Genomic DNA, 15,224 nt, shown 5'->3' with positions numbered 1-15,224 from the left:
CATCTTTAAGAACACACCATATATCCTACAAGCGGGGATTGTACCACTGTACGCTAACCACACCAGAGCTGGCTTAAGCTGTACTAAATGTGAGTGTAACCCTATTATTTTACAATTTTATTTAAACCTTATGGAACATACTGGACCATTACTGTTTACGTCTTCCTACTGTTCCCTTCTCTGGGTCCCCGATACTTCTATCAACAAAGAACACTCACCATATATCCCATAAGCAGGGATTATACTGCTGTATGCTATACACACCAGAGCTGGCTTAAGCTCTATTGAATGTGAGTGAAACTTTATTACTTTATTATCATATCCACACCCTGGTGAACATTCTGCACCATTATTTTTCTAATCTCTTATCGCCCCTTTGTATATATATATATGGACAACTGGAAAAGGGCAAGGATTGCTATCCCCTAGATCCAGAGATCTACATTGGACTTCAGTTCTATATATCTAGACACTGTTCTCATTGAGACAATACTGAGATAAGACTATCTTTTATCCTTACATTGTGGCACAGCCCACCTTTGCCTTTTGTTTTTCTCTACATAACTTTGCAATGCAGTTTTCTCTCTTCTATAAAGTATCACCCCTGGATTTTTTTAATGCAGCTACATCAGTTATATTGATTTCAAATTTCTATATTGGTATATAATACACACACACATATATAATTTGTTTATTTATAAAAAATTTTACCAGAAAGGATACATTGATATTTCTCTTGTTTTTTTTATTTCTTTCTTGATGCCTTTGCATTTTTGTCTGCAGCCATAGTTTTTAAATTTTATTCTATTATTAATCAATAGCGGCTGGTGACATTTTACGTTGTTGGGGTGCTAGACTTTACCCCTTGGATTTAATTCTGTCCTCATGAATAGAACTATATGGCACTAGTACATTCAAAATATGTTGACAGTCCAGATATTTTAAAGGATTTAAAACCAGGTAGCTCTATATTAATATTCATGAAATAACTAAATAGGTCAAGTCATTGTGATGCATATCTCAATTATTAGAGAAGTAATAGATGTAATACAGAGTTAATCCACTAGATGGCATAAATTACTTTTTAATTTGTTAACAGTAACAGTGTACAGTATATTTAAACTGTGCATATTCTAACATTCTAAGTTGTGTGTGTGTGTATACAGTATCTCACAAAAGTAAGTACACATCTCACATTTTTGTAAATATTTTATTATATCTTTTCATGTAACAACACTGAAGAAATTACACTCAGCTACAATGTAAAGTAGTAAGTGTACAGCCTGTATAACAGTGTAAATGGGCTGTCCCCTCAAAATAACTCAACACTTAGCCATTAATGTAGAAACTGTTGGCAACAAAAGTGAGTACACTCCTAAGTGGAAATGTCCAAATTGGGCCCAATTAGCCATTTTCCCTCCCCGGTCTCATGTGACTCGTTAGTGTTACAAGGTCTCAGTTGTGTTACATTTGGTGTTATCACTTTCACACTCTCTCATTCTGGTCACTGGAAGTTCAACATGGCACCTCGTGGCAAAGAACTCTCTGAGGATCTGAAAAAAATAATTGTTGCTCTACATAAAGATGGCCTAGGCTATAGGAAGATTGCCAAGACCCTGAAACTGAGCTGAAGCACATTGGGCAAGACCATACAGCGGTTTCACAGGACAGGTTCCATTCCGAACAGGCCTTGCCATGGTTGAACAAAGAAGTTGAGTGCATGTGCTCACAGAGGTTGTCTTTGGAAATAGACATATGAGTGCTGCCAGCATTGCTGCAGAGTTAAAGAGGTGGGGGGTCAGCCTGTCAGTGCTCAGACCATACGCTGCACACTGCATCAAATTGGTCTGCATGACTGTCGTCCAAGAAGGAAGCCTCTTCTAAAGATGATGCCCAAGAAAGCCTGCAAACAGTTTGCTGAATACAAGCAGACTAAGGACATGGATTACTGGAACCATGTCCTGTGGTCCGATGAGACCAAGATGAACTTATTTGGTTCAGATGGTGTCAAGCATGTGTGGCGGCAACCAGGTGAGGAGTACAAAGACAAGTGTGTCTTGCCTACAGTCAGGCATGGTGGTGGGAGTATCATGGTCTGGGCCTGCATGAGTGCTGCTGGCACTGGGGAGCTACAGTTCATTGAGGGAACCGTGAGTGCCAACATGTACTGTGACATACTGAAGCAGAGCATGATGCCCTCCCTTTGGAGACTGGGCTGCAGGGCAGTATTCCAACATAACGACCACCAGTACATCCACCAGCTCAGTGATGTCGTCATGGAGGAGCGGAAGACGTTGTCAAGACGACCCCTATGTTTGTAGGGGTACCTACGCCCATGGTATACATGTCTCACGTTTGTTCAGGTGCTTAACCATGATTTATGTCTCTGTTCTAGGCAAATTCTCTTGATAATGTCCATAATGTGTTGATCTCTGCCTGGGGTCTTACTATTTAACTACCTACTACAGTGGTCTCTTAGGTGTATTCACTCTCTATTGACATATCAGCAACCCAGCTCATTGCAACTAACATACTTTGGCCTACTTATACCTCTTTGAGCTGGAACATTTACTCTAGTTTTCAGATGGTTACTTTCATAGTTGTCTCCAGACTCAGTTCTCTTGCTCTAACCCCTGTGACTTTACTTTAACTACACTATAATTTAAAAAACGTGCAATCTAACCTTAATACCATGCAAATGTTTTCCTACGCTTGTTAAAATGTTTGCTATAGCTGTTGTGGCTCTGCAAGTCAGCTTGTATACTTATGCACACAAAAATAAAGAATTAAAAAACAAAAAAAAATCCATGTATTTAAAAACTCTGCTTAATCTTGGAAAAAAAACACACTGTATGTATATATCAGAAAAGTGTGGAGGAACCAAAATATAAGGGAAGTGTGATGGAGCCCACTGTTCTTGATGTACTTTATCATTTCTTTAAATCTGAACCGTGAGAGTGGTAGATACTGTTCTTCCTTCCACATGTGCAATTAAGTAAGTTTATTCGGCTAACTGTTCATTGTTTACACATCCAACACATATTTTACTTTTGCAACAGGTCAACAAAAGAAAATCTAAATCCCATTTGTTTTAGTTTTAAAGGATGTTTAACCCCTTAAGGACACATGACATGTGTGACATGTCATGATTCCCTTTTATTCCAGAAGTTTGGTCCTTAAGGTGTTAAAGGAATTTAGGATATTTTGGGTGTGTTACATCCAAAACTGACATCCATTTTGATCAATCGGCTCTAGTTTTTAAGATAATGGAATTATGATGATATCCCAATACGACCCGTGGCTGCTGACATGGAGAAGAATATGATAACATCAAAATGGTCTTGCATTAGCTCTGCTATAGTGAGCACTATTGGTCTATTTGTGCTGATCTAATGATGGTGAACTTCATGCTAGGGCAGCAAAGTGTATAAACAAAGCACCCGTGTGTCATTTGCCTGTGGGATAGTAGGGCAAAGCAATATCATTTGAAAAAAAGTGACATGGCCTTCAATGGAAGTCACGACTTTAGGTTCAGCAAATTTAATTAACGAGCCATTGGCTAACAAAAAAAAATCTTTCTCCTACCACTCCATATCAAGTTAGGACTGATGAAGCAATTGGTTAAGGACTTGGGCAGAGATGGTGATTGCTTCAAATACATTTGTAGGTCATTCCTTTACATGAGTTTTGAAAAACAAAAAAAAGGGAACCCTTGATGGCCCTCAAATTTGTAAACTCATCAACATTTATGATTGATGTTGAAGCTTCTGCCTGATGCCTTTATGCCTTAGCTGTCAAGAACTGCTTTGGTAACCACAAAGCAGACAATTATAAATATGTGGTGCAAAACATGTTCTCTAACTTGGGTAATAATATGAGCATAAATCTAATTATTTTTCTCTTATTGAGAAACAAGGGGAGAGGATCCATTACAATATAACGATAATGGAGGAAGGGTATCAAGGCAAATGGGACATAAACATGATGGCAATCCCAATGTCACATACAAATAAAACTGTAAAAATGTGTGATTATCTGAATCAGTTTACTTTGTTTTATATTATACTATGAGGTATTTGTATGATCTTAAACAGGTTGCATGTGATTCGTTGCTGGGGTATGCTTGATCATTAACATTTTTTGTATTGTTTATGTATTTCTATAGTAACATGCATTATCCCTAAAATTAAAGACACTATACAAAAACTGATGACATATTCAGAAGCAGAAACACAAAGTTACCCTAAAATCAATCTAATATCCCAATCCCTCATTCGTCTCCTGCAACTTTAAAAAATAACCTACTCAAAGCCCTCATTGAGTATATAACGGTAGTCCCTGTCATTATGTGTGGGTCCCCAGATTCCTTTTCTGTTTTGGTCACCCTTTACCTATTATTGGTGCAGGGTATGTTGAATGTATTGCTTGTCTGTACCTTTCCCGCACCCCTTTTTCCTGTTCTATTGTTTCCCCTGCAGGGTGTTGTCCCATGGACACTGCCAGACCAGTTTAAACTAGCGGTCCTTTTCCCCCTCAATCTCCCATCAGCCCTTGCTTGCTATTGTCTGACCCCACCCTTGTACTATATGGCTCTATGCATCCTATCATATGTAAATGAGGCTGTTGGGGGCATAAATATGTGTGCTATGTATATTAAAGTCAGTTGCTGTTTTAACCTTCACCAAGTGTCATCTGGTGTTTGGGGAAATCTGCTGATGGAAAGTGTGTCCAAGGCTATAAACACGGTAGCCTGGTCCAGGGTGGAAAAAGCCCTCAGTGATCCCAGTCAAGCCTCGGCAACTGGGTTTGAAGTGTTTGAAGTGCTCCATAGTCCCTGATAGCTACGAGGAAGCGGACTTGAAGGAGGTTCTCGTTCGGAGTACTGGAACTCCGTCACAGAGTACTTTTGTAGCAATCTACTTTGATACCCCTACTTTTACCTTTTGTGTCACTATACCCCACTCCCTCTAGCATGTAAGCGTCCAACTTGTCTAGTTACAGTTACGTGTCTGTTAGTCCACCCATTGTAGAGCCCTACGGAACTTGCTGGCACTATATAAATAATATAATAATAATGATTGACAATAAAATCAGTTTTGAACAGTGACTATTTAATCTTCATTCTCTCCTTAAACTTGGGATAGTATTGCTTTTTTTTAGGTACAGAATTCCTCCTGGTTTAGTTTGTAGATTTTGCAATTTACTTGGAATGTTTAATCACAAAGAAATTAACTTCATTAATTAATCTAATTTCCTTATTCTTGAATAATTAGTCCTATTTAGAGGCAGTTAACAGTTCGTTTGGAGCAGCACTAGAGAAAGTTGATTTCTTGAATAACTCGGAAGAAGCTCGGCAATACATCAATGAATGGATTGGCAAACAGACAGAAGGTATGTATAGTCTATGTTTAGGCATGAAAATATATTTGACTCTACGCTGGATTAAATTATATGTCACTTGCAGTTTATAATATAGTTTTATTTCAACTCACTGTCAAGTACAGGTGTAACTAAATAGGTAATAACACAAAATGTATTTCTGTATGTATTTTCATCACTGAGCTAATATGGCTGACCAAATCGCAGCATCATTTTGAGGTGCTTTTCGCAGGGCTCTATCCATGCCTGCTCCATGCTGCCGTAGGTAGGGACGCTGCGCAGTGGCTAGCGTTGCCCTCAATTTGTAACTCCAAATGTTACCAGTGTCTCTGAGCTGCTTCTCCTCGCACTAGGATGCCATCCCACCGCTGCCACCAATGTAACGGACGCCTTCCGTTGACGGATGCTCCTAGCGCTTCCTGAGGACTCCACGCACTGCAGATGACACCACAACCACCGCAGACTCCACAACCGCCGTAGCTTAACTGGAGCCGCGTCGTCTTCCATCCACCCTGGAATGAACCTCCAGCATTCAGGACCGTGTGGGGAAGACCTCTCGTCCAGGAGAGCGTATCAGGAACAAGAACAAGTGATTAAAGCTCAAGGGAGTATGCAGAGCATAGCAATCCCCAGTGTGATATAGCAGCTCCCTCCAATAACGAGACAAGGCTACGTATTGAGGGTCAAGAAGAACTCTGAAGTTTAATGACAGGGACTCTGCTTTTATGCAGTGCTCCCCTGCAAGGGAGATGCCCACAGGCAATTAAGCATTAACCAATCACATATCGGTTACATCCCACATATTCCCTCCCCTCTGCTTGGGAGATAATTGAGTTTCTTACTGTATCTACTCAATTATCTCCAAGCTAAAACTTATACATTTTTATACATTTTTATAACTCCAAAACTATACATTCAATCATCATATATATATATATATATATATATATATATTAATAATCAGCATACTTTACTTACAAAAATATCCAAAATTCAGCTAATTCCATCCAAGGGTTAAAGAGTTAGCTGGAAGTCCTTTATGACCGACCGCAAGCACATTTTCATGCCCAAAACAGTTCCACAGATTCAGGCTGTGCGGTCGGTCTATTTCTGCCCTGAAAAGTTACAAAGTCCCATCTGAAGGCGGCGTTCGAATCATCGAACTCACTTCGACTTTTGTCGAAGTGAAACCGGGGTTGTGTTTCCGTGGTGTTATATTGTCTACCAGAGGTCTATTTTACACCCAGAAATGACAAAGTCCCGTTCGAACGTGTGTTCGAATCTTCGAACGGGACTTAGTCTCCAGCCGCAGTGTCGAAGGGTAGGGGAAGGTACAGCTCACCGCGTTCGACTAGATTAAAATGGCCGCCGCCACGTGTTCGACTGTGATGGCGGCAACTTCGACGACTTCGGCACTTCGACGACTTCGGCACTTCGACTGCATCCGAAGTGCCAGTTTAAAAGTTGTAATACTGCTCCCAAGTATTTAAAGGGCCAGGAACAGCATACAAAAATTCATTGTGCCCAAATATACTTCTTGAAGGCTTAATACACCCCAGAATTAAAGGTGAATGAACTGAAGTGGTCTGGGTGTCTATAGTGTCCATTTAATAATGAAACAGCTGCCCATGAGTGGTTATCTGGCTTAGCATCTCTTCCTGAGCTGTATTTAAAATCTGTTGTGTGCAGCAGACATACTTCAAAGTAAACATGTATAAAGTGGACTTTATGAAGCACCAAGGTGGTTCTTTGTTGAACTCATTTGCATATGGCCACCCAGAATCCCCTGCAGTAGTAGCAGCACTGCAAATGTGAAATTTCTGTAGGAAAAACAAGTCTTTGTGTTTAGATATATTTGGTGTGTTTAGATATATTTTTAACAATGTATTTACAATCCACTCATTTTATAGATAGGAAGTAGATCAAATAAATGAGAAATTAACTTCTCAGATTTTTTTAATTTTTGTTACATGCCCAATAACAAAACTTTGTTTGTGAAGTGTGAAAATTAAATTGAAAATTGAAATCCATACTGTTGCATTTATGCCTACCCTGGAACTGAGCAACTCCATCTTCGCACAGTTGTTATGGAAAGGCAACCTTTGAGAGTCAGCTATAAGAGGGCACAGACAGGAAAGATGAATTAGAAAATGTTTGTTTTTCCTTACTCACTGAATTCTGAACTAAATTCTGATGTCAGAAGTTAAATTAAAATATATCTAATATAGATTAGATTTTAAAAAATTAGAAAACATTTCATTTTTAAAGTTTGATTTAATGATATAATATTGAGAGATGTAAGAGTTCCCTGCTTTGGCAGTCATCGAAATCCATATTTAAACAGGTAACTTGCTTAGATCAGTTTCTTTACATTAAGGGCTGCATAAAGAAAGTGATTTAACTCCCAAATTGCAGAGAATTGAACAGTGAGACTGCAGCGGCATGATCTATACACTAAAATTCTGTCAATAAGCTTGCTGCCTGTAGTGTCACTTTAAATATTTAAATTAATCTAAAACTGTAGATAAATCTTGTGTGCCAATGGTGATTTTTGTGTGAAAATCTCAGCAAACCTCAGGTTTAAGGATTGATAGATATATATATTTTTTCTTCCAAAAGGAAAAATCAAGGAATTATTGCCAGAAGGTTCTGTCTCACTAAATACGGCCTTGGTAATTGTCAATTCTATGTTCATATTTGCAAACTGGACAAAACAATTTGATGTTAGAAACACCAATAAAAGACCCTTCAAGCTGATATCGGTATGTAAATAATAATAGTCACCAAATTTAAAAATGAAAATTTTATTGTATATATAATATATATAATCTAGTATCTATTCACAGATGTCAAACACAGATGTTTGTCTGCTAAAACTGTATTGAAGCCATTATATAGTGTGCATATAGCTGATCAGTAGAGGTGAATAATTATGTAATCACTCTTTTCAAATTACAAAATCAAGAGGAGAAAAGCTGTCAAAGGACTTATGGAGAATTCAAGTCTTAATCCTAAGTGCTTCCTTATGCATGGTGTCCAGTGATTCCTTTAGGATTGTTTCGTCCAGATATCCAGCCTCCTGTAGGTAATTGAAGAGTTGTTCATGGAACTATATGAACAAATCAGGGATCCTGAGGGTGTCAGTTTGATATGAGCAATAACTTCAGGAAGAGTTGAAAAGTTCCATTCTTTATTAAATACAATAAAAAATGTCCACATATTACAGCTGGGATGCAATCGAACAGAGACAAAATCCCACCACCTCACATGTTTTGTGCAGCAAATCCATACTTAATACAGTGACTATTCAAGACTAGAGATGGATTTTATTCTTGCGGTGGTTGAGTACCTCTTTACACATAACTTTTTGTTTGAGTCTTATTTTTATCTCCAGAGGTGTGGAACTTCCATGACATTTATGCCATCCTTTACCAATCTCTATAGAAGGAGTCCCACATCTTTGGCGATAAGGTCAATCCTGATTTCTAATTAATAATCATATTTTAATTTTACAAGCATTTTATTGATATTCTGATTATTTTGTGACTAGGGTTGGGCGATCTCCACCGCTCCAGGAATGTCTCCAGTATTTAAATGTGAATAATGTTAATTCAAAATTTAATATGAATTCTAGTGATCGTGCTATTGAGTATTTACGTCTACATTTGAGTTATGAAGGATCAAGTGTTGACTAGCACATATAGGAAGTCATATACAGATAATACTCTTTGACATGCTAAGTCATGTCATCTGAAGCATCTGATTAGAGGGATTCTTCCTATAGGGCAATTTCTGAGATTTTGATACATTTTAAAATAATTATGTTATTTAAGAGACTTATGGAGCAAGGCTATCTGTTCTGAATCATTAGTAAGGCCTTTTATATGGCATTGAATACAGAAAGGTCAGAAATAATTTGTGAGGATTAAGGAGAAATGGGCTTTAATGACAAGGAAGATTATGGGTGCTAAGATTGTGTGACTATTTATAGTCCACAATTTAATAATATTAAACAGATTATTTTGAAATATCTAATGATATTGACTAATGATGGCACTTCATGCCATCTTTTATCATTCATAAGGCCAATTTGTAAAGTGAAAATAAAGTTCCACTATCTTTATTTGATATGCTTGCTTGAGTTTGGTTTGTGGAGTGTGGTTTGAGTGTGAATATCTAGCAATTGTATGTTATTAGATGTAGTACATTAAATGTGAATGCTGTCATTATTTCATTCTCTCTTGTGTTTCAGAACACAGACATCAATGTAGATACGATGTTTATGATAAGCAAGTTCAATATTAACTATATAGAAAATCCTGGAATATCAGTCCTTGAACTTCCTTATGGGACAGACAAATACCTTAGTATGTTTATACTGCTTCCTGATAACAACACAGTGTTTCATATGGTAAGTTACCCAGGAGGATGGTTGCAGATGATTTAAAGGACAATTTGAGGCAGAGGTTTTAAATGTCACTTGAAAATTACCAATATATATGTTTTGTGGGAAATGACATTTGTCATATTTTGGGTCATGGTAAGTGTTTAACTTTATATTAGACCCTACACTGAAACTCACAGTCACCCCTGTGCTGATACATATCACACATGATATATGTTTTATTCTGAGTTATATATTATATTTAAATTGAATACTTGTGTATAGGATTGGGCCAAAATATAAACAAAAGTACAAGTAGTGTTAAAATTAAATAAAAATCACAATGTATTAGTTGAAACATAGGATTGGGCCAAAACACAATTCTGCTTGGATCCAACCACAAAATGCTTTCCCCTTTTTTCTTCTGATGCAAAAAAACTACATTTCATGAAGCAATGCCCACACAATCCACTTCTCATTTGCATTACAACAAATTAAGGAACATTTTGTCACTTCATCTGCTGTCCCCACAGTTGGTCATCCCTTCCTCATTAAGAGATATCCACATCTCTAGAATTTCCTCATGTACTGTTCTTCCAGTTCATCCCACAATGCCATTTTCCATGATCGTATACATCCAATTGATTTCCCAGCCATATTCTCAGATGAATTGTTCAACAGCTATATTCACGATTTGTTTACCCCAGAAACATTCCCCTTATTTATTACCACAGCCACAATTATGCCATGCAATGTTGAACAGCCATATTACCCAAATAATTGCCCAAAATATGTCCCACCAGTGTAATCACTGTTTGCTTTAAATACCATGGCTGTGCGATTTAGCTTTATTCGAAGAAAACCCATACCATGTGCCAATTATATCAGTTACATACTTACACCTTAATTGGTACTTTATTGGAACCCCCACTAGCTATATTAATAGTTTGGAACTGTATAAAGTCATAAAGTGTCCTCCTTTTAAAATAGACTTTTTTGCATGTTTGTTTGTGTCCAGAGAAAAGCACATATTTTCCTTCTTTAAAGTATCACCAAAAGTATTTTATACTATTTTCCCGAGGATTTGCTTTATCAAAATGTTTGGATCCATGTGGCAACTTTACCAACAGAGGGCAGCATGAAGTCTTCCAAACAACATCTAAATATCTGGTGGCACTGAGCGATTCAACGCTCAAAAGAGATTTACCAGGGCAGTGGTTAGGATCTGCAGACTACTTCCTTATCAGGGTATTCGGAACAAGCAGATTTTACCTTACAATTTCCAAATAAAATCAAACTATTATGCTTACAGACAACATTTTGTATATATAAAAAATAGATGTACACATATAAATGGTGTTAAAAGCTGTAGTACTAAATGTTCAATATTACATACATATATCTCTAATGTCTTCCTCCTGCAGCTTGATAAGGAAATATCCTATGAGAAATTGACTGACTGGACTAGCAATAACAATATGAAGTTTCTCAATATGGCGGTTCGTCTGCCAAAATTCAGAATAGAACAAGGCTTCTCCATTCGAAATGTCCTGTCATCATTGGGGTTGACTGATCCATTTAATGAAATTCGAGCAAATTTCTCACAAATGGCAGATCGTGATAATTTACACATGTCTGACGTACATCACAAGACATTTGTTGAGGTGAATGAAAAAGGGACTGAAGCAGCCAGTGCTACAGCTGCTGTAATAAATTCGCGCAGTGGGCATAGAGATGAATTTGATGCAAATCACCCCTTCCACCTATTCATACAAGAAAAGAAAACACAATGCATATTAATGTATGGGAAGCTGTACAAACCTTAAATATGTGGCATTTCAAAAGCCCACTCATGATAAAATAGGCTGAATTCTTCATAAGTTGTATAATGCATGAATTTTAATGGGTCCTCTTTTGCATATCTATTGTTAGTCACAGATTTATGGCTGTGTATGCACTTTTAAAACATATGCTGGCACAGTTGGCATAATTAAAGGGAAACTGTAACTTCTCAGGATTTTTTTAAATTATCTTAACTTCCTTATAATTAAAAAAAATACACATTTTTTAAGTGTTAAATTTAAAATGAAATGTAGAAACCCAGACCTCTTCATTCTGTAACTGTGTGCCTCCATCTTTCCTCCTTGCAATCATTGTTATATACCCTGTCCTTCGTATCTGGTAATCAGCTTGGAGATAGCATACAGTAAAGAGGAGATATATAACAATGTATCTATTTCTTCTCCTCATTTGCAGTGTGTGCCAGGACTATGTCTGGACTTGACTGGACTGTGGTGTAATTTTTTTTTTTTATATATATAAATTTAAGAGAATAAACCTCAACAAAAGTTCTAGGTGATTTCTGAAGTCATTTCTACGGAAGTGATATTTCCTCTTTAAATTAATTTCATAATGTCAGATTTATAATATAATAGAAAATGCATTTAATTCACATATAAGTTAGAATGAGTTTTTTGATTACTGTATATAATTTCTTATATTAATAAAGTCATAAAAATACAAATTTTTTCACAGAATTGCTTTTGTAAGATTTCCCACTGGTAGTTCATTATTATCTCAATAAGTATTTTATGTTGAAAATAAATAATGCATTGATAACTAAAATTGTATTCATAACCTGTAGAAAATACTGTAAAACTTGTTCTTGTTCTCACACTGGTATTTATAGTTGATTAAACAGGAAGAAGTTTAACTATATCAAGAAGACCGGTGATATAGCTATGTGGGCCAATGCATCATCAGCAGAATCTGTTCAACCCTAGGGGGTCGCAGGGTGGCAGGGTTGGCTTATCCCTTCATCCTTCTGAAGTAGATAAAAGTAGTACCATTAAACTGGGTAATAGTAACATCAGGGCCGGACTGAGATCTAAAAGCAGCCCTGGAAGAAACATTCTATACCAGCCCAATAATGCGTCACGCAAGCATGGTGTGCTGATATAGAGGGTGAAAAAATAACTTAAAATCGAAAACTATTACTCCAACGAAAGAAAGCATATAGGGCTTCAAAATAAACAAAAGATCCCCTATATTTTAAGCAGACGTACATTTGCATGTAATCAATGTTTCAGTACAACTACCTTGACATATTAAGGACATTTTAGTAATGGGACTGAAATGGTGTATGTATGCGCTTGCACAACTGAAAAAAAAAAATGAAGTTATCTTGTTCATTTTGAAGTCCTATGGGTGCGCTCTTTACTTTGAATAGCCAATATGTGCTCCTTACATATATGTATATATTATTTACATTTATGTGTGTATTATGCATACATAAATATATATTAATATATGTGTAAATATTATAGGCATAATTATATGTTACTAATACACACATCAATATACATGCATATATATATATGTGTATTACTGTCAGGATCACATCAATTACGTCTATTACGTTTACCTTGTTTAGTGTATCTTGTCTCCAATTGTCTATATTTTGTCTCTTACAGCGACCCTTGTGTATCTTTTACTTCATCCCAGTCCCTGTGTGTTTCTTTTTACCCTTCTCCAGCCTCTGTATGTCTCTTTCCCCAGCCCCTTTTGTGTATGTCTTAGCCCCAGCCCCTTTGTCTATTTCTCCCCTTCCAAATCTCATCTGTGTGTCTCTTTCTAACTCCAGACTCTGTGTGCCTATCTCTTCTCCCAGCCACTCTGTGTCTCTTTTTCCCGTAGCCCAGCGTTGCCTCCCACAAATCTTGTGTGTCACTTTGTTCCCCTTCCCTTCTGTATGTCTCTTTGTCCCCTCAACAAACCTTCTGTATGTCTCTTTCTCCCCTCTCCTCCCTGTGTCTCTCTCTTACCCCTCTGTCTCTTTGCCCCCATTCCCCTGTCTCTATTACCCCTCTGTCTCTTTGTCTCCCTATCCCCTGTGTCTCTCTATTACCCCTCTGTCTCTTTGTCCCCCCTTCCCTGGTGTCTCTCTATTACCCTATCTGTCTCTGTGTCCCCTCTTCCCCTGTGTCTCTCTATTACTCTCTTTGTCCCCCATCCCCTGTGTCTCTCTATTACCCCTCTGTCTCTTTGTCCCCCCCCCTTCCCTGGTGTCTCTCTATTACCCCATCTCTCTCTATTACCCCTCTCTTTGTCCCCCCTTTCCCTGTGTCTTCCCATTACGCCTCTCTTTGTCCCCCCTTCCCCTGTGTCTCTCCATTACCCCTCTCTTTGCCCCCCCTTCCCCTGTGTCTCTCCATTACCCCTCTCTTTGTCCCCCCTTCCCCTGTGTCTCTCCATTACCCCTCTCTTTGTCCCCCTTCCCCTGTGTCTCTCCACTACCCCTCTCTTTGTCCCCCCTTCACCTGTGTCTCTCCATTACCCCTCTCTTTGTCCCCTACCCCTGTGTCTCTCCATTACCCCTCTATTTGCCCCCCCCCCATCACCTGTGTCTCTATTACCCCTCTTTTATTGTGTCCCTGCTGACCTTGTCACAGGAGGACTGAGGGAGGGGGCAGAGCTAATTACCATGCTCCCGCGCGGTTCCCATAATTCCCAGCATGGACACATCATAGAGTAATCCCTACTCTATGATGTGTCCATGCTGGGAATTATGGGAACCGCGATGGAGCATGGTAGTTGGCTCTGCCCCCTCCCTCAGTCCTCCTGTGCTGACAGCTATACTGCTGTCAGTATCAGTGAGTGTGCCACCGGACCGGTTAGGCGGCCGCCCGGCACACTCACTGATATTGACAGCAGTACAACTGTCAGCACAGGAGATGGGGCCTTTGGCCGCAAGGTAAGTAACTCCTTCAGAGTGTGCCGCCGGATCGGCCACCCGGCGGCACCGACATGCGGCCGGTGGCCGCGATATTATTAAAAGCGGCTGCAGGGCTCCTCTATAGGGAGTAAGAGCTCTGCAGCCCCCAGGTGTCGCGGCCCACCGGGAAATTTCCCAGAATCCCGGTGGGCCAGTCCGGCCCTGAGTAACATCTCCTGGATGTTGGAAAAAAAGTAACATCCCCAGAACATGCTTGTAATATAAATGTACCTTTCCTGGTTAAAAACGTTGTTAATATTTCTGCAGACCTATATAATAATTAATGTAAGACGTGTATGGATCAAGTTGTGTGGTATACAAAATAAATAAACATGTATAATATTTAAAAAATAAAATATTATATTCTTAAAGATTACGCTAAGATTTCTCACAATAAACTGTATTTAAATGATAAATTCTACTGATATTATTAAACTGAAAGAAAACACTGTTTCCTGGTGTCTCCAACAAAAGCAGAACAAAAAAAAAAGTTAATTTCTAAAATTTACCACAATTCACTGCCTGGGCCAAATTCTTCCTCCAAAATTCGAACCTCCATCACTGACATCACTCCCCCTTGCATGAGGCAGATGGATGTCAGGGAAAGAGGACAGATGGAAGGACCTAAGTGGCACAGGCAGGGGTGCATACCACTATCTGCTGTCTGATGAAAAACATGCACAGAAC

General features: G+C 38.4%; 2 protein-coding genes across 2 annotated transcripts in view; both read left to right on the top strand.

Moving 5' to 3' along the window:
* Positions 1 to 12,140, top strand: part of LOC134608729 (serpin B8-like) — a 28,357-nt gene extending 16,217 nt beyond the window's left edge. The window contains exons 4-7 of the mRNA XM_063451791.1: positions 5,274 to 5,391; positions 7,999 to 8,141; positions 9,632 to 9,790; positions 11,188 to 12,140. Coding sequence (XP_063307861.1) covers positions 5,274 to 5,391; positions 7,999 to 8,141; positions 9,632 to 9,790; positions 11,188 to 11,589 — 822 coding nt within the window. The 3' untranslated portion in view covers positions 11,590 to 12,140. The remainder of the gene's footprint in view (positions 1 to 5,273; positions 5,392 to 7,998; positions 8,142 to 9,631; positions 9,791 to 11,187) is intronic.
* LOC134608734 (leukocyte elastase inhibitor-like) overlaps positions 1 to 15,224 on the top strand; it is a 481,333-nt gene that overhangs the window by 73,065 nt on the left and 393,044 nt on the right. The window lies entirely within an intron of this gene.

This window comes from Pelobates fuscus, chromosome 4 (genome assembly GCF_036172605.1).
Source record: "Pelobates fuscus isolate aPelFus1 chromosome 4, aPelFus1.pri, whole genome shotgun sequence".
Taxonomy (NCBI): domain Eukaryota; kingdom Metazoa; phylum Chordata; class Amphibia; order Anura; family Pelobatidae; genus Pelobates; species Pelobates fuscus.
The sequence above is the reverse complement of the archived record's forward strand: the minus strand, read 5'-3'. Positions and strand labels throughout refer to the sequence as shown.